The 19,304-nt window shown below is 46.1% G+C and overlaps 1 protein-coding gene across 3 annotated transcripts in view; it reads left to right on the forward strand.

The window, feature by feature from the left end:
• The first annotated feature begins 786 nt into the window (after positions 1–786).
• Positions 787–19,304, forward strand: part of SLC25A38 (solute carrier family 25 member 38) — an 81,868-nt gene continuing 63,350 nt past the window's right edge. The window contains exons 1-3 of one of the 3 annotated variants that reach the window (XM_068240190.1): positions 6,288–6,375; positions 9,507–9,587; positions 14,701–14,782. In XM_068240190.1, coding sequence (XP_068096291.1) covers positions 9,574–9,587; positions 14,701–14,782 — 96 coding nt within the window. In that variant the 5' untranslated portion in view covers positions 6,288–6,375; positions 9,507–9,573. Of the gene's footprint in view, positions 887–6,059; positions 6,376–9,506; positions 9,588–14,700; positions 14,783–19,304 lie in introns of those variants that run through there. The other 2 variants (XM_068240191.1, XM_068240189.1) reach the window with 2 other exon arrangements.

Raw genomic sequence — 19,304 nt, forward strand, 5'->3', positions numbered from 1 at the left:
CCCCCCCCTCCCTCGCCTGGGTCCCCCGATCTGCGCTCCCCTCCAGCTGTAAATAGTTAGGAAGCAGCCGATAGTAAGAGGCGGGGAGGACTCACCTCTTCCGCGTTCCAGCGTGTGCTCCACTGACGTCACTTCCTGCAACGCCGCCACTGTATTGTAAGTGGACGGCGTTGCAGGAAGTGACGTCAGTGGAGCGCACGCTGGAACACGGAAGAGGTTAGTCCTCCCCGCCCGTGCCTCTTACTATCGGCTGCTTCCTAACTATTTACAGCTGGAGGGGAGCGCAGATCGGGGGACCCAGGCGAAGGGGGGGGGGGGGGGCGACCCCCCTCCCCACCGCTAGGCCCAATACCCCCATCCTGCCCGCTACCCCTCCAGCTCAGCGGCCACCCATGGGGGGGGAGGGCGGCAATTTTTTCTAAATTTGCCTCAGGCGGCAAAAAGTCTAGGGCTGGCCCTGGTGAGACAGCAAAAATTCTCCAGATATGGTAGCCCAATTCGGACCCGCTAGACTAGCCCGACCCAAGTGTCCAGCCTGAAGCCCAGCGTGGGTCCTGGCATGCAATCTCCTCTATCCAAGTGGACATAGAGTTAGACTAAAAAGTTGTCCAGGTGAAGCGAAATTTTTGATCCCACAGCCAGTGAGCAAAGCAAAGGGACAATGATTCTAGTAAAGCTAGTCATTTAAATAAAATAAATACAGTAAAACAAAATCATTAAAAAAAAATTGAATTTACTCCTCCGCTATCCTACCTGTAGTTGTCGTTCTTCCACAGTTTATTTTTTTTCTACTCCGCTACAAAGCCTCCATACGGGAGGCAGGAATGGGTTAGAGCAACAGAGTGAAGATGGCTGCCACAGAATGAATTCTGGCGGTTTGTATGCGGTAAGTATTGTGTTTTGTTTTGTTTTTTCTAATTTTTTAAAATTAGACTTGCTACGAAAATTTCTCATCTACAGGCTGATATTTTTATTTCATTACTCGGTGGGGCCTTAATTCATTTCAAAAGGGTGTGTGCTGAGCTATTCTATGGGGATTCCCGCTGGTTCCCCTAAAGTTGACTTGTGCCAAATTGTGTACCCAGCACCCAAATCGCCCTCCCTGGCACTGTCATAGCCAGGACCGGATTTGTACTCTTTACCGCCCAAGGCCACTGTCACCAGCCGCCCCCCTTCAGTATAGGTAGCGAGATGACCCCTTCCCTCCAGTATAGATATCCAGATGGCCCCTCCCCCACTTCCCTCTAGTAAAGGTAGCCTGATGACCTGACCCCCCCTCCCATATAGGTAGCTACATGACCCCTCCCCCTTCCCTCCAGTATAGGTAGCCAGATGACCTCCCCCCCCCTTTCCCTCTAGTATAGGTAGGCTGATGACCCGCCCCCCAGTATAGGTAGCAAGATGACCCGTCCCCCCCCCCCCCTTTCCCTCCAGTATAGGTAGCCAGATGACTCCCTTAATCCCTCCTTTTACCACCCCCCCCCCTTTCAGTATAGGTAGCTAGCTCGGTTTCACACTGCAGCAGCCATCAGTGTCACTCATTTCTCCACTCGTCTCCATAAGCTTCCTCTTCCCCTCTGTCTCCAATGCTGCCCAAGTCCATAGCCCCTGGCCACAATGCAAATGTGCACAGAGAGCAAGGTGGCAGCTAGCAGCAGAGTATTGCGGTCAGGCGCTCTCCTGATCTCCCTGCATTGCAGCATTTGCAAGTTTGCAAACAGTTTAGCCTGCTTCTTTTGTGCCCTTGCTCCTGTGGTGCCCTAGGCCATGGCCTAGGTGGCCTTGGTCTAAATCCGGCCCTGGTCATAGCCAATAATTACATTCTGGGCTATGGGCGGTGACCAGCTCGACAGCTATCAGCCTAGGATTCAGATGAGGGCATTGTTCTCACACACTCCTCCCACTGCTTGGTGCTTCTAGTGATACTCTGTCAGCTATTCTTTCCCCCTCCTCCTGCAGTGTGCACAGCCTCAACTCTGCAATATCGCCAGAGTGATCCAATAAGATTCTCTGCCGGACATGCCTCAGGGCAACTGAAGTGAGAGGTATGTGGAGGCTGCCATATGTATTTCCTTTTAAGCAATACTATTTGCCTAGCTATGCTGCTGATCCTCTGCCTCCAATACTTTTAGCCTTAGCAGCAGATCATGTGTTTCTGACATTGTCAGATCTGACAAGATTATAGCTGCATGCTTGTTTCAGGTGTGCAGTTCAGACACTACTGCAGCAACACAAATCAACTGGTCTGACAGGCAACTGTTATTGTTTAAAGGACATACCAGGCGAGCCTTTAATCTCTTTTTACTTACCTGCGGCTTTCCTCCAGCCCCTAGCAGTCATTTTGCTCCCTCGCCACAGCTCTGATCCTCCTAGGTGTCCCGCTGGCCACCGGTAAAGATTGTGACCCGCCAGTGGGTCGGCGCTTCTGTGCATGAATGCGTCCATGCAGGGGCAGTACACCTGCTGCAGTGGACACGTGCAGGCGTCCGCGTGTAAGTGCCGATCTTTACCGGCAGCCAGCGGGACACCTAAGAGGACCGGAGCTGCGTTGAGAGAGCAAAATGTCTACTAGGGGTTGGAGGAAAGCCCCAGGTAAGTAAAAATAGATTAAAGACTCGCCTTTTATGTCCTTTAAAAGGAAATACATATGGCAGCCCCCATATACCTCTCACTTCAGTTGTCCTTTAAGGCCTCTTTCACAGTGGGACGTTAAAGTCGCACGTTATAAAAAATTATAACGCAGACTAACACACAGCAAACAAAGTCTGTGTGACATTCACAGTGCACACGTTGCGTTAGTGTTTAACGTGTAGCAATATTTAGAGAGTGCTGCATGCTGTGCATTTAGCGATAAATTTGCTGCGTTATGTGTTGCACATGCTCAGTAATGGTTTTTTTTAATGTAACGCATGTGCCGCTTTCGTCCCATCAGTATGCGACGAAAACGGCGCACCAAGAGACACAACGCAGTGGAAAATAACGTCCAATGTCATAACCTACATGCACTGCGTTAGGGGCACATTGTGCGACTTTAACATCGCATCAAATGCAACGTCCCACTGTGAAAGAGGCCTTATTGTAGTCTTCATGCTTTTTCTCATCCTAGGCTGCATTTCTTTTATCAGTTCCATAGCTCCCAACTGTCCCTCGTTTGGAGGCACAGTCCCTCTTTGGGAACCCTGTCCCTCTTTCTATGTAAATATATATTTATCTACTAAAAATGTGTTTAATTAGAGTGACCAGACGTCCCGGATTCGGGGTCCGCTGTCCCAGGCTTAATGAGGTCCCGGGAAACGTCCCGCTTTCAGCAGCGGGACGTCCCGGCCTCGGGACTCTGGCCACCCTCTCCTTATGAAATGGCAGCGGCGTCTATAGACGCCGTGCCAATTCATTGCCTGCAGCCCCGCTCCAGCCTCCTCTTCCGGTGTCTGTTCTGACACCGGCAGGCGAGCAGGGCTACGGCAAGATGGCTGCCGAAGCCCTGTACTGGAGACTATTTGTGTCTCCAGTACAGGGCATCGGGCGCCATCTTGCCGTAGCCCTGTCAGCGCGGGAGATATGCAGAGGGAAGGTGGTCCCGGGAGGAGCGCGCCAGAGGCCGGAGACTTCTGCCAGGTGAGTAAATGTTTTTTTTCTAGGTGAACTTTGCCTGCATTGCTTTTCTTGTCTGGTGAAATGTTTGCCCACATTACGTTTCTTTTCTGGTGAAATGTTTGCCCGCAGTGCGTTTCTTTTCTGGTGAAATGTTTGCCCGCATTGCGTTTCTTTTCTGGTGAAATGTTTGCCCGCATTGCATTTCTTTTCTGGTGAAATGTTTGCCCGCATTGCGTTTCTTTTCTGGTGAAATGTTTGCCCGCAGTGCGTTTCTTTTCTGGTGAAATGTTTGCCTGCATTGCGTTTCTTTTCTGGTGAAATGTTTGCCCGCATTGCATTTCTTTTCTGGTGAAATGTTTGCCCGCATTGCGTTTCTTTTCTGGTGAAATGTTTGCCCGCATTGCGTTTCTTTTCTGGTGAAATGTTTGCCCGCATTGCATTTCTTTTCTGTTGAAATGTTTGCCCGCATTGCGATAATTTTCTGGTGAAATTTTTGCCCGCATTGCGTTTATTGTCTGGTGAAATGTTTGCCCGCATTGCGTTTATTTTCTGGTGACATGTTTGCCCGCATTGCGTTTATTTTGTACTGACATGTTGCCCGCATTGCGTTTATTTTGTACTGACATGTTTGCCCGCATTGGGCTCTATTCTCAAAGAGCCAAAAGTACCGCAAAATTTTAGCGCTAAATTCCCACCAGCGGTAAACTCCGCATTTTTTCCACATTCACTAATATTTTCCGCATGTTTTCCGCATGCGGGAAAAAAGATGCGGAAACAGGCATTATTCATGCGGGAATCATGCGGTAAAAAGGTCGCATGAAAAAGTGTGTTTAAAAAAAAAAAGTTAAAGTCCACCAAGCACAGCCCTTAAGCCTCCACACTTCATTAAAGTCAATGGGATGCGGAATATATCACCTACTACTTGTAGGTGATAAAAATTCGGTAATTAACGAAGAAATGATGCGCCTGAACATCTTTGAGAATTGATCTTTTATTGCGGAAAATACCGACTTTTGCGGAAATTTTACCGCATGAATCCCGCACTTTTATCACACTTTTTCCGCATGCGGAAAAAACATGCGGAACATTTTGAGAATCCCAACTTGCCGGTATTTTGGGTGCAAACTTCCCGCATGTACTTTACCGCATGCGGGAAGTCTTTGAGAATAGAGCCCATTGTGTTTATTTTGTACTGACATGTTTGCCCGTATTGCGTTTATTTTGTACTGACATGTTGCCCGCATTGCGTTTATTTTGTACTGACATGTTTGCCCGCATTGTGTTTATTTTGTACTGACATGTTGCCCGCATTGCATTTATTTTGTGCTGACATGTTGCCTATTGCGTTTATTTTCTGGTGTCCGGGGTAACTGTTACTGCATTTATTATTTAATGGTCATAGATGGCTATGTTTGCTTCTTTGTGGTTATGGTATACTATTAGCATCACACAGTTTCTGCGCACCCATGATGCAAAGTCTTGTTTGTCCACATCATGGCGTAAACACTGCTTTCTTATGCCTCGCTGTTACATCATTACGTTAGCTCCGCCCATATAATGTCATGACCACGCCCATTTTCCTCCTCAGTCCTCCCCACTTTTCTGGTCACTCTAGTTTAATTGACTCTAAACTCTATTCCCATCCTTTAAATTGATATATTACTAATTTTAAAATATTAATATGAAGATAAATGAACCAGGATAGAAAGGACTAAGGACTAGTGTGGTTTGAATTATGAAAAAACATATTTTTCTTATGAAATCTTTATGGCGTGTGTGTGACTAGGGGTGTGGCTTAAGTGTCCCTCTTTCTTGCACTGGGAGACATCTCAAGCTCACTCCAACCTGGATTATTGCAAATTCTTTCTGTTTTAAGAAAGCAAACTTTTGTTTTTCTCATCTCAAAAAGTTGGGAGGTATGCAGTTCTGTTACCATGTCTACATAGTTACAGGCATGATTTCGACTGCTAGGGTGCCTGTTGCTTTATTTTAGCACTGCCAGCAAGTGTAGCAGTCAATTACCCCAGACAGACAATTTGAATGTACCACTTAGTGATGGGTCGTTCGTGAACGAGCCGGCTCTAAGAGCGGCTCTTTGCTGTGAACGACAAGAGCCGGCTCTCAGTTTTTAAAGAGCCGATGCCTCAGCCGCCCCACACAGCTCTGATTTGCTGTGTAATAAAGGGCGCTGAGGCATGCTGGGAGATGTAGTCCTGTAGTTGCAGCTTGTAGGAGTGTATGGGGCAGAGCAGAGCAGTAGCAGGAGGGATTGGGGCAGTCAGCGAAGCAGTCTGGAGTTGTCATGAAGACGGGGGCGGGGCTTTTACTCCGATTCTGAGTGGCGTCCAGTGATATTTAATGAAGAGCCGATTGAGAGCCGTAAGAGCCGGCTCTTTGATGGGAGCCGATTCAGAAGAGCCGATTCTCCGAGAAGAGCCGGAATTCCCTAGCAAACAACTCAATCGGTCGGAAACGTATAGCGCTAGTAACTCCCACTTCCTGCTTCTCATCGACATCACTTCCCGCACCTTTCACGTGATGGGAATGAGCTGCTGCAGTCGGGATGTGTAAGAGTTATAGCTTGGTACGGGCTGTGTGAGCGGCGGCAGTAATGGCGGCAGAGCCGCTGGCCTCGAGTCACCTCTCTATGTTGCCCCATATGCACCCGGTGCTGAAAGCCTTTGTGTGCGGCACCCTTAGCGGAACCTGCTCCACACTCCTCTTCCAGCCGCTAGATCTACTGAAAACTCGTCTACAAACACAGCAGCTGTCATCAACGGGGTAAATATGTCAGATCATGTGTCAGCTACAGTCTGGTCTGTGTGGATAAGTTGGACGCTGCATTTCTGGGTCTTATCTCTGCGTGTATAACACAGGAAAGAGAAGTCACTGTACACCAGTGTGGGGAGCTTGTAGCGGAGGACTGATAGCAACGCAAGCAGGTGTGCCGTAGTTTGGTGGCTGCTGTTCTGTCAGATCTTTATTATGAAATTCAAACTGAAATAAAGTATTGAGGCGGTTTCTAAATAGCGCACTAGGCGGAGATCTCACTTTGCTACTTCTGTTTTAGCAGGGTAAAAAAACAGTTGATGAAGACCTGGAATTTATCCACAGAAGTTGAATGTTGCATGCCATGGAGACCATGCACTGATCAGCAGCAGCAGACAGCTGTGCCAGTTCTTATCTTTCTTTGATTTAGGGCCCTTTTCCAGGAGCAGTTGATAGTCAGTGAAAAGACTATTTAAAGTGAACCTAAACCGTAGTGAATAAAAAGTTTCACTTGCCTGAGGCTTCTACCAGCCATGCGCCTGAGCAAGGATCTTCCATTCCCCTGCAGCCGCTTAGTTATGATTCTGCCAACTGATCAATTGGTGAGCCAGGCTGTGTGCATTCTTGTACGAGTTCACATCGGGAGAGCGTCTTGTGCAGGTGCAGTAAGTGAAAACCTCGTACTGCGCAGGATGCTTTCGCTGCCGTGAACACATACGAGGATGCTCATGGCCCGGGCTGCAAAGGCGTAGTGGACCGCCAACTGATCAGTTGGCAGAATCTAAACTAAGCAGCGGTGGGGAGCGAAGGATCGTTGAGGATCGGCACAGGACTGCTGTGGGTGCTTTTAGAAGCTCCAGGTAAGTGAAACTTTTTATTCACTATGGTTTAGGTCCTTTCACAAGCGGCTAAACTGCAAGCTCGGCAAGCAATTCAGTGTTCTCCCCAGAATTTTTTTTCAGCCGGGTGGCATGAAAAAGTAGCCGGGTGGCATGAAAAAGTAGCCGGGTGGGGCTAGTTGAAAATGCAGGGCAACTGTGCTTACAGCATAGGAGGAGGTGAGCCGATGACAGCCGGGTGGTCACCAAATCTAGCCGGGTGGAGCACCCGGCTAAAAGAGCCTGGGGAGAACACTGCAATTGCCAGGCAGCTGCAAGCAGCCTTTTCAGCAGTGGGAGGTCATCAACTCTGCTGAAAAGATCAGAATAAGGTGAATTGTCACCATTGTCCTCTCTGAACCTCTTTTTGCTTGTTCACTGCAATGCCCAGATTTGTCTTGAATGCTGCATAGCATTCAACGTTACTGTCTTCTGCCTGGACAGTTGGGGAAAAATTGGCACAGACGTCTAAGTATTGGTGCTGATTCCTGGCTGGCCAGCTGGAGAACAGAAGGGATATCCAGAGGCTGCAAGGCACTCACTGCTGCAGAACAACAGTGGCATGAATGTTATAGTGAGACCCTATCACCCGTTTGAGTAACTTTGAATGCTATGCAGCTCAGCTATGGCCAGATCAGCACTGCCAATGGAATGGAGCAACTGATTCAGGGTGAATCTCAAAAAGCTGAATATAAGTATACACTTATATTCAAGTATATACACTTTTTCAGCTTGCACTGTTCTGCTAGATCAGAGTTTCTCAACATTTTATTGGCATGTACCCCTTTTAAAACCCTGTACTCACTAAGTACCCCTTAGCATAGTAAACATTATCACAAGTACCCCTTGACAAATATATATTTAATCGTAGTACATAATTAGTTCTAAACAATTTTTAAGCATTTACTATTGCTTTTAATTAGCTAAAGCACTAATTTGGTGGTGTTTAAATAAGATTTATAATTTTCTAAAACTCCAAATTTGTTATTCTTGGTTAATTATATCAAGCCCGAGTACCCCCTGGAACCATCAGAAGTACCCCCTGGGGTATGCGTACCACACGTTGAGAACCTAGGTGCTAGATGGCTTAATGCATAACTACCCACTGAATATATCTGACAAGAGACTGTCAGAGTTGTTTTTGTGGCCACGCATTAAGCCTGAGTGGCTTTGTTCTACTGCACAAGCACGACTGTACTTGGGTAGTGCGGCTATGCTCATACGTGAAAGGGAGTGTGGACGCATATTATAAGGGTGTCCTGGTCAGTGGTGGAGAGGGGTCGTGAATGACATGGGAAGCATCTGGACCATCCAGAGGCTTCCCTCTTCTTAGGTAATCCCCAACCACAGCAGGATAGCCGAGGGGAAAATTAAAGTTTTACTTACCTGGGGATTTTTCCAGCCCCTAGACGTTTAGCAGTGCTGTTCTGTTGTCCTCCAAGGTGCTGCTGTCACCTCGTAAGTTTGCAGACCCTTGGCTGGGTTGCGTCCTCCTACGCAGGTGCGCCTCTTATGATCGCACTCCTGGGGCTGGGAGCGTTCTGCAGTTGCACAGTCCACAAAGACTTGAACTGTACAAGTGCAGAATGCTTCTGGCCATGGGAGCGCGATTAGGAGTGGTGCACCTGTCCAGAAGTCTGTGACCCCGCTGGAGATTGATGATCGTTATGGATGTGTCACCCTGGAGTACAATGGAAATGCACCGCTGGACCAGATATACTTCTAGGGGCTGGAAGAAGCCCCAGGTAAGTAAAGCATAATCATTTTTTTCCCTTGGATATGCTTTAGGGCTGTTTTACGCTTAAGTGCTGATTTGTATTTCATTTTGGCCAATTGGAAGCGACTCAATGCATTAAGTGTAAAAGGGTCCTAAAGGTATGCTTTGAAGGCCTGGGTACTATTGCATTGCTGGATAGATTTAAGCAACACATTATCAGTGTGCAATATGCAGGGGCAGTGTGTAATAGGCAGGGGCGTCAGACCGTTTGTAGACAGCAGTGTTTGATGTGCAAATTTATGCGCAGTAGTGTGTTCTGACAACACACAGCTGCATACATTTCTGTGTGTAATACAGCACTGTTCTATTCAATGTAGTTGAATGGGGTCAGCTCTGCAGTGGAGAGCAATGCAGATCAGGCCTGGATTTACATCACAGGAGCCTATAGGCACAGATGTCCTGGCACCCTTGACTTTGCCCTCCATGAACCTACAACCTCCCGCCAAACTGAACAGCATCTTCTCCCTTACTTCCTTTGCCCAACATAGGTAGCTACTGGTGCCGCCAAGTATTAGGTAGAGATGACCTCGACTGAAGAGAAATCTGGTCAGTAGAATGCCAAGAGACAAGTGAGTAACCTCTCATTTATACTTAGCTCAGGACTCTGCATAGGGAATGAGGGAGGGAAACACTCGGGGAGCAGAGTGAGCCGCCTTTCTATAATATGGTGCCTGTAGGCATGTGCCTACAGTGCCTTATGGTAAATACGGCCTTGATGCAGATGCTGTGTGTTAGATTTCTGACCTATCCAGTCCCTTTTTTTTTTTTTAACAGAAAATTGATAGAAAGTTATTGATTAGTTGAAAGTATAGCAGATTTAACCAAAATAATTGTTTGGTGAAAATCAGTTGTGTGTGGCCAGCTTTAAATATTTGTCTTCCCATCCAAAGCCTCGTATGCACGTACTAGGCATGTCACCCGGCAGGGATTGGGCTCGGATCCCTTAGGTGACATTGCAGTGCCAAGGATGTACAGACTTAAAATTAGTCTATAGGCTAGCATCATGTTCTGTTGCTCTGGGGGGGGGGGGGGGGGGGAGAGATGGAGTATCACAATTGTGAAGACAAGCAGGAGCTCGGTGAGTGGGGAGAACAATGCTCTTGGCTGTGGTGGCTCAGGGGGGTTTGGGGGCTGCTGTACACTTGCTGGATTCTCCGCAGAGTCTGTCATTCTTATTCGCCTTGGCCGAGTTTTGTCTTGCACGCAGGTGTCAAACTCCTTTAGGGATTGTTCCCACTGCAAGCAGTCTCGGCTTTTTTTTGCCCGTGTGGTTTTTAAAAACAACCCCCGACCGTGTGGACAATGAATGTCTATGAGAAGGTTCATATCAGTGCGGGTCGTGCACTGTGCAGCTAGCAAAGTGGTGCGTGTACCATTTTTGAGGCGATACCACCTCAATGGAAAGTATAGGAGAAACACAAAATGCTCACAAAATCGCTTTTTAAAAATAAATACATTGTATTTATTCTTTTCCGGGTCAAAGAGTTCACTTCCTGACTTGCGTCGGAGTGAATTACAAAACCGCTTGGAAAAAACGCTTAGAAAACCGCTAAGCACAAAAAGAATCGCCCACCCAAGCGACCGGAATCGGGAAAAGACGCCTCAAAAAACAGCCCAACGCGGACAGACGCGAGACGAACGCAATGTGATCAAGGCCTTAAAGAATTTTATTCTTTTGCCCAAAGTGTCAATATTTTGTATGACCACCATTATTTTCCAACACTGCCCTAACTCTCTTGGGCATGGAGTTCACTAGAGTTTCAAAGGTTGCCAATTGAATCCTTTTCCACTCCTCCATGATGAAGCTGGTGGATATTAGACACGTTGCGCTCCTCCATCTTCTGTTTGAGGATGCCCTACAGATGCTCTATAGCAGAGTTCCCCAACTCTGTCCTCAAGGCCCACCAACAGTGCATGTTTTTCAGAAAACCACAAACATTCACAAGTGAGTTAGTGTCTCGGCAGAGCTGATTAACCTCCTTAGCGGTAACCCCGTGCTGGACACGGGGTAAGCCGCCGGAGGGTGCCGCTCAGGCCCTGCTGGGCCGATTTACATAATTTTTTTTTTGCTGGACGCAGCTAGCACTTTACTAGCTGCGCCAGCACACTGATCGCCGCCGGCCCGCACCTGATCGCCGCTATCTGTTGCGGCGCGCGGGCCCCCCCAGACCCCGTGCGCTGCCTGGCCGATCAGTGCCAGGCAGCGCCGAGGGGTGGATCGGGACTCCCAATGACGTCATCCCGCCCTGTCGCCATGGTGACGGGGGAAGCCCTCCAGGAAATCCCGTTCTTTGAACGGGATTTCCTGATCGGAGATCGCCGAAGGCGATCGAAGCGGGGGGATGCCGCTGAGCAGCGGCTATCATGTAGCGAGCCCTGGGCTCGCTACATGATTTAAAAAAAAAAAAAAAACTGCTGCGCTACCCCCTGGCGGAATTTTTCATACCGCCAGGGGGGTTAACTACCTCTGTGGATTTCCACAACATGTGCACTGTTGGTGGGCCTTGAGGACAGGGTTGGGGAACACTGCTCTATAGGGTTTAGGTCTGGAGACCTGCTTGGCCAGTCCAGCTCCTTCACCCTTAGTTTCTTTAGTAGGGCAGTGGTCCTCTAGGGGGTGTGTTTGGTGCCGTTACCATTTTGGAAAACTGCCCTGGGGCCCAGTTTCAGAAGGGAGGGGATTGTGCCCTGCTTCAGTATGAACACGTTGGCATTCATGGGTTCCTCATTGAACTGTAGCTGCCTAGTGCCGGCAGCACTAATGCAGCCTCAAGCCATGACACGTCCACAATTATGCTTGACTGTAGGCAAGACACACTTGTCTTTGTACTCTTCACCCGTTGATACTATCTGAACCAAATAAGTTTATCTTGGTCTCATAAGACCACAGGACATGGATCCAGTAATCCATGTCCTTAGTCTGCTTGTCTTAAAGGAGTTCTTTCGCGAATGAGGAAAAAATAAAGTAGTTTATGCATAAACTATAAAACATCCTTCTAAAATAGTGTAAAAAGTAAAAAAAAAATGAATGGTTTCATCAATACAACATTTAATGTAAATAGTGACAGATGATGGACTGGGAGGCTAATCCAATTGTTAAGAGTGTTTTGTTTTTTTTACTTTCATTTCACAACCATAACTGCTGCCTATGTAGTTTTCGGTGGTATAACCCACTTCTAGCAGGAATCGCCGTCATCCGTCACGATTTACATTACATGTTGTATTGAGGAAACCATTCATTTTTTTTTAAAACTTTCTTACACTATTTTAGAAGGATGTTTAATAGTTTATGCATGAACCACTTTTTTTATCTTTTTCCTCATTCGCGAAAGAACCCCTTTAAACTGCAAGCTTTTTTGTGCATCATATCTAGAAGAGGCTTCCCTCTGGGATGGCATCCATGCAGATGAATTTGATGCAGTGTTCAGCATATGGTCTGAGCACTGACAGGCAGACCCACCACTCTTCATCTTTTGCATCAATGCTGTCAGAACTTGTATGTCTATTTGCAAAAGACACTCCTGATCTTCATTCACACCTGAGACCTTGCAACACTGTTTTCACATGGCTTCGGGGAAGGAAACTGAGCAGAATTTTGACATTCTTTACTTAGGGGAGTACTCACGTTTTTCGCTAGATGTTTAAACATTAATGGCTTTGTCATGTTGTTTTGACAGGACAACAAATTTTACACTGTTATACAAGCTGTACACAGACTATTGTACATTGTATTAAAGTGTTGTCCATGTAAAGATATGCTGTAATTAAATATTTACAAAAATGTAAGCGGTGTACTATTGGGAGATGTTGTGTTTATAGTTTTTTGTCCTGTTACTACAATTTTATGTGATGGCAATGATGATGTGGCCATCTGTTTTCAGGTCTGCGACAATCTCTTAACCTCCATAGCAGTAACCCCAGTCAGGCTCGGGTCGGAAATGCTGGATCCATAGCAGGTGTGAAATGTGTAGGGCTGCCCCAGGCCTATCTAGCAGTATGATTTTTTATTTTTTTTTAGGGACTAAAAGTTTGTGAAAAATGTGCACCGCTTTTAGACAATAAAATTTGGAAGTAATCATACCGCCAGGGCGGTTAAAAAGTCGGGTCAGTCAAGAGTTTTCACCAGTGAACTTAGTAACTGGTCATACTCGCCAAGCCTGGATGGCAGGCTGAGCGTGAGCAATCTTTGGTGTTATCCACAATACCTCGCTATCAGTACAAACATGGGTGCCTGGGGTTAGGGTCTCCTAGGGTCAGTGGTCAGAGGCAGGTGAGGGTAGTGAAAATAACTTTCATGCAGGCCAAACTGATAATAAAAGGCTCTCCTTTATCTGGTCAGACAGTGCTACAACTGTAAAGAACACTGCCAGAGAGCATTAGCAGAAGGATTTGTGAACAGGAGAAATCATGCAGCAGGAGGAATCTCACAATGCCTTCTTTATAAGCACTGTAATGCTTTTACGTGCTATTTAAATGCTATTAGAAAATGCTGTTTATATGCTAGACAGTTCTTGGCCGAGCAGCTGCCTCTGCCAAGAATCTAACATGTACAGCGGCCGCTGGGCCTTAGACCTCCCCAATGTGTTGCATAGAGATCAGGAGTGACAGATCATCTTGGCCAAGCGTAGGCCATGGGCAATTTTTCTCCTCTCTGTGCCTCCCACTGCTTTGTTTCGTGCATTGCCCCCTCCCCTCCTGCAGCAGCAGTACGCGTTGCCAGCCTCTAGGCTAGCGATGGGTCTGTACAGCACTAAGCCCAGAACTCTCTTGAGGGATGAAGTCCAGATTTTTTATTTGTTAAACTTGTTTATGAATGTAGCAACATCTGGAGTATGACCAATGTGAAATCTGGAGCTTTTAAAGGGATACTTCAGTCACCTGAAAAACTTGGTTTCACTTACCTGGGGCTTCTACCAGTCCCTTGAAGCCATCATGTGCCCGTGCAGCCACTCACTGATACTCCGGTCCCCCGCCACGGGTTCGTTTTGTTTTCGCTGACTCTGAGTCGTCAGGCACTATGCCTGCGCAGCCCTGGCAACGCATATCCTTGCTTGCGTTGCCATCCGCAATAGTGTCCTGCGTGAAAAAGAAACTAAGCTGCAGTAGAACAGAGGATTATAGAGGACCGGTATGGGCACAGGATGGCTGCAGGGGGCTGGTAGAAGCCCTAGGTAAGTGAAACCATTTTTTTTTCAGGTGACTTAAAGGATACCAGAACTGACGTGACATGAGATAGACATGTGTGTGTACAGTGCCTAGCACACAAATAACTATGCTGTGTTCCTTTTTTTCTTTCTCTGCCTGAAAGAGTTAAATATCAGGTATCTAAGTGGCTGACTCTGTCCTGACTCAGACAGGAAGTGACTACAGTGTGACCCTTAATGATAAGAAATTCCAACTATAAAGCACTTTCCTAGCAGAAAATGGCTTCTGAGAGCAAGAAAGTGAGTCACACTGTAGTCACTTCCTGTCTGAGTCACTTACATACCTGATATTTAACTGTTTCAGGCAGAGAAAGAAAAAAAAGGAACACCGCATAGTTATTTGTGTGCTAGGCACTGTACATACACATGTCTATCTCATGTCACATGTCAGTTCAGGTATCCTTTAAGGATACCTTAAATGTTATTTTAGTGTGCTTACAATACATATTGTTTGAACTGTAGTTCTGCTTCTCTCTAGGAACCGCGTTGGAATGTTCCATCTTTTTGTCAAAGTAATTCGTAATGAAAATATTCTTGGACTATGGAAAGGAGTTTCTCCGGTAAATAAGTGTGTGTGTGCGCGTGCGTGCGTACCACCTTTGATCCAAGATTATATGTACTACCTGTACACTAGAGAAATTTGCACCTCTCCCATTGGCCATGTTTTTGTAGTTTGCGGCATTTAAAGAGAACCTGAACCGAGTAAAATTATTTAAAATAAACGCATTATGTACTTGCAAATTTGCATTGCTATCAATTCCTCTCAGAAGCTCACAATTTGCTTCTAATAATGATTCCTTCCAGTTCTGATAATATTTTGTCAGAACTGAACTATATCAGTTACTGTCAGTTATGTATCAGTTGCTATCAGTTACAACTGAAAGGACAACTGATGTGCAAGCAGGGCTGTGGAGTCGGAGTCGTGGAGTCGGAGTCATGGAGTTGGGCAATTTTGGGTGCCTGGAGTCGGGAAAAAATGCACCGGCTCCGACTCCTAATGAATTTGTAACTGTAATTTAAATAGAAAATATGATAAAATGTTCTATTTCTCAGATAATAGTCATTAAAAATAATGTATATATACAGTAATAGCTGTAATGAAATAAACCAATCAAAATTAGTTACTTGTGCTGCTTCAATAAAGCAGTCCCCGTATTTTTAAGGTCAGATATACATATCCTATTGTGACTGTATATATGATGTGTACACATGAATCTCTTATATATACTAAATAACATCTATGCTGTAAGAATAAAGCCTGATGTGTAGCTGTGTCACTAATAGAGATGGTCAATGAGATGGAAATAATTCTGCACTGATGCTGATTTATGCAAATGTATGCACTCCCTTTGCTGATGAAATCAAATAATTTGATATGTTGTTAAAATTTGGTTTGGTGACTACAAATTAAAGGGTACCTGAGACGGATGAAAAGTAAAGTTTTTTTTTTTTTTTTATACATACCTGGGGCTTCCTCCAGCCCCCTTCAGGCTAATCAGTCCCTCGTTGTCCTCCACCACCCAGATCTTCTGCTATGAGTCCTGGTAATTCAGCCAGTCAGCGCTGTCCGGCCGCATGCCGCTCCCACAGCCAGGAACATTCTGCACCTGCACAATAGTGCTGCACAGGTGTAGTATGCTCCTGGCGGCGGAGTGTGTGCATGCGCACTACGCCCGACTGGCTCAAGTACCTGGACTCATAGCAGAAGATCCAGGTGGTGGAGGAGGACAACAAGGGACTGATTATCCTGAAGGCGTCTGGAGGAAGCCCCAGGTATGTATAAAACTTTAATTTCATCTGTCTCAGGTTTACTTTGTTACACAGTAGTACTATACTCTACATATGCACTCCCCACAGAGCTGCAAGGAATCCACTGAGAATGCTGTGCACATTGAACACAGAGGTGTTGTCTGTTTACAATCTCCTCATTCCCCTGCAGAGTACCTGCACATCATTCTTACATGTACCCACACTTACATTGCCTAGGGCCTGATAGATGTTCTTTGTTCCGGTTTGTACCTTTTACAAGTACTCTTACCAAGGACTAGTTTTAGTCTAAAGGGAATAAATATAGTAGTCTACATATCCTTCTCACTTCAGTTGTCTTGTAAAATTCTTAAGCGTTGGCAGTTAAGAGACGAATTTCATGTTACATACTTTTAATCAACAAAATTGTAATATGCAAATTAGAGGAGTCGAGGAGTCGGTGGAATCCTAAACTGAGGAGTCGGAGTCGGTGGATTTTTGGACCGACTCCACAGCCCTGTGTGCAAGGTAATAACCTTGTTTCCCTATGGCTCATGTGGGCAAAATTACAGTTTAAAGAGACTCTGTAACAAATTTTTCAGCCTTAGTTCTTCTATCCTATAAGTTCCTATGCCTGTTCTAATCTGCTCTGGCTTACTGCAGTCTTTCCTAACTGCACTGTCTCACTGTCACTGTCAATAAATCAATGTATCTTTCCTCTGTCCTGTTTGTCGGGCTAAAGCTTGATTGTGTGGAATGTGCAGGGCTGCTTGTGATTGGTAGAAGCGATACACACCCTCTGCAGGCCCCCTGCATACTGTGAATGACTCACACACTATGCTTAGCTGAGCCTATTAGAAGCTGGTTAGTTTGTTTGTAAACACTGCCTAAAACTGGTAATTACAAGCCAGGATTGTAGCAGAGAGTGGCAGAAACAGCACAGAGGGGCACAGGAGAAAATAATGAATAGAATGGTATGCTTTTTATTGTAAGAATATTAGAGTACAGATTCTCTTTAACAACGTGCTGACCTGGAAGATGATCGCCATTTTTAAAATGACGAATTCCATAGATCACAGTGAACAAAACAGGATGCGATAGAGGAGAAAGAGATTAAGTAGACTACACGGGAGATATGTATGATGTGTGTGTTTATTTTGACTTACAATTTTCAGTTCAGGTTTGCTTTAAAGTACACCTGAACTGAGAAGGATATGGAGGCTGCCATATTTATTTCCTTAACCACTTTATCCACCACTACAGTATATCTACGTCCTCTGACTTCATCTAAGCCACGACGACGTAGATATGTCTTGTAGCTGAAGCACAGCTGTGCACGGTTAGGCATTGCTCCTGTGCACACCTCCACTTTCTGATGCAGCACTAATTGGTGAAAAGGAATATATGTTTCCTGAGTCTATAAGATTGATTTTTACCATTAAAAATACTTTTATTTTCTCAGTTCATAGTTAAAAATACTCACTGTATTATTATTTTAGAATCAAATAATCTCGCCATGAATTATGACAGGAGCATAATCTAAGTTTTGTGATAAGCGGTAGAAATTGCCAAACAAAATGTGTGTATCTACAGTAGCGCTTTTTGTTTTTAAACTGGAATTGGTAAAACTGAAAAAGGTTTTTCTCTTTTTCCCACCCTCTATCCCATTAAAATGCATAGAAAACAAAATTGTTCAAGGGAAAACATACCATACAATGAAAGCCTAGTTTGTCTTGAAAAAAAGATATATATTTCATTTGAGGGTCATAAGTAGGGATAAAGTTATTGCTGATTAAATAGGGACATAGCTAAAATGTAAAAACTGCTCTAGGTCCATAAGGGGAACACAAGCTGCCTGGCAGTCCTGTGGATGTCAGACTGCGATAGTAGCTGACTTGCACACCTGAAATCAGCATGTTGCTAATCCAGTCAGAAACGCCTGATCTGCATGCTTGTTTAGGGTATACGGCTAAAAATATTTGAAACCGGAGGCTCAGGACAGCCAGGCAATCTGCATTGCCTAAAAAGAAATATCAGCCTCCATATCCCGCTCAGTTCGGGTGTACTTTTAGTTTCTATTTTAACCACTTCAGGATTCTGCGTACGCTTAAGTACGCCCCTGAATCCTGAAGTGGATTCCATGGAAACGGACGCTCGTATGAGCGGCCGTTCCATGTCAGCTCACGGAGGGAGTCTCCGTGAACACCCTGCGAGCCGCCGATCGCGGCTCGCAGGGTAAATGTAAACACACGGGGAAGATCTTCCCCGGTGTTTACATATATACGGCGCTGCGCCGTTCACAGAGGAAGGGAGAGGGAGGGAAGGGGAAGGAGGCCAGGAAGCGCTGCGGAGGGGGGCTTTGAAGGGTCACCCCTCCCCCGCAAGCGCATGCAGCCGGCGGCGATCAGACCCCCCCCCCCCCCCCAGCAGGACATCCCCCTAGTGGGGAAAAAAGGGGGGGGAAGTCTGATCGCCCTGGCTGCTATCTGATCAGTGCTGCGGGCTGGAGAGCCCACGCAGCACCGATCAGGCAAACCACCCTCTGGCACTGAAGTGGTTAAAGAGGTTCTTTGTGCAGGAAAACAGCTAATTAAATACTGACAAATGCATATAGTGACCCTTCACTAGCTGCCTTCTAAAGAGACATGAGATGGCAAAACACACCAGAATCCTAAGTAGTAGTCTTGCAGTGACATTGTTCTAACTCGGCAGTATCTCTTCGCCAGACAATGGCGCTGCTAGATCAGATGACCTCTGTAATTCCAGCAGTAGAATGGGCCCAGGCCCACACACGAGTTTTGCAGGCTTGGTTTCTTCAAAGGTGGGACAAGACGATTTCCTTGTTAGACAGACAGGTGGTCCCTCCACTTCACGTTGTACTATCACTTCAATGGTGGACGAATTCAGACCGGTTAGGTCGGGGACGTCTTTGGATGCAAGCAGCCCCAATAAAGGTGTACACGCATGCCAGTTCTTGGTGGTGGGGAGCTCATTACCTAGGTCACCGGGTACGGGGTCAATGGTCTCCACAACTCAGACACAGTTCATGAAATTACAGAGAACTCATGGCAGTCAAGTTAGCTCTGCAGTCCTTACTTTCTCACATTCAGAATAGAGAAGTAATGTTGTTTTCAGACAATATGGTCAAGGTTTCCTACATCAGAAAACGGGGTTACCGAGTTGAGAACCTCAGAGAACTAGCCTTAGAGATATTAACCTGGGCAGAGGAGAACTTACTATCCCTTTCAGCAACCCATATCCAGGGGACGCTCAACAGGTGGGCAGATGGTCTCAGATTACTGGTAATAGAGGCAGAGTGGCAACTAAATCAAGAGG

This window comes from Hyperolius riggenbachi, chromosome 6 (genome assembly GCF_040937935.1).
Source record: "Hyperolius riggenbachi isolate aHypRig1 chromosome 6, aHypRig1.pri, whole genome shotgun sequence".
NCBI lineage: Eukaryota > Metazoa > Chordata > Amphibia > Anura > Hyperoliidae > Hyperolius > Hyperolius riggenbachi.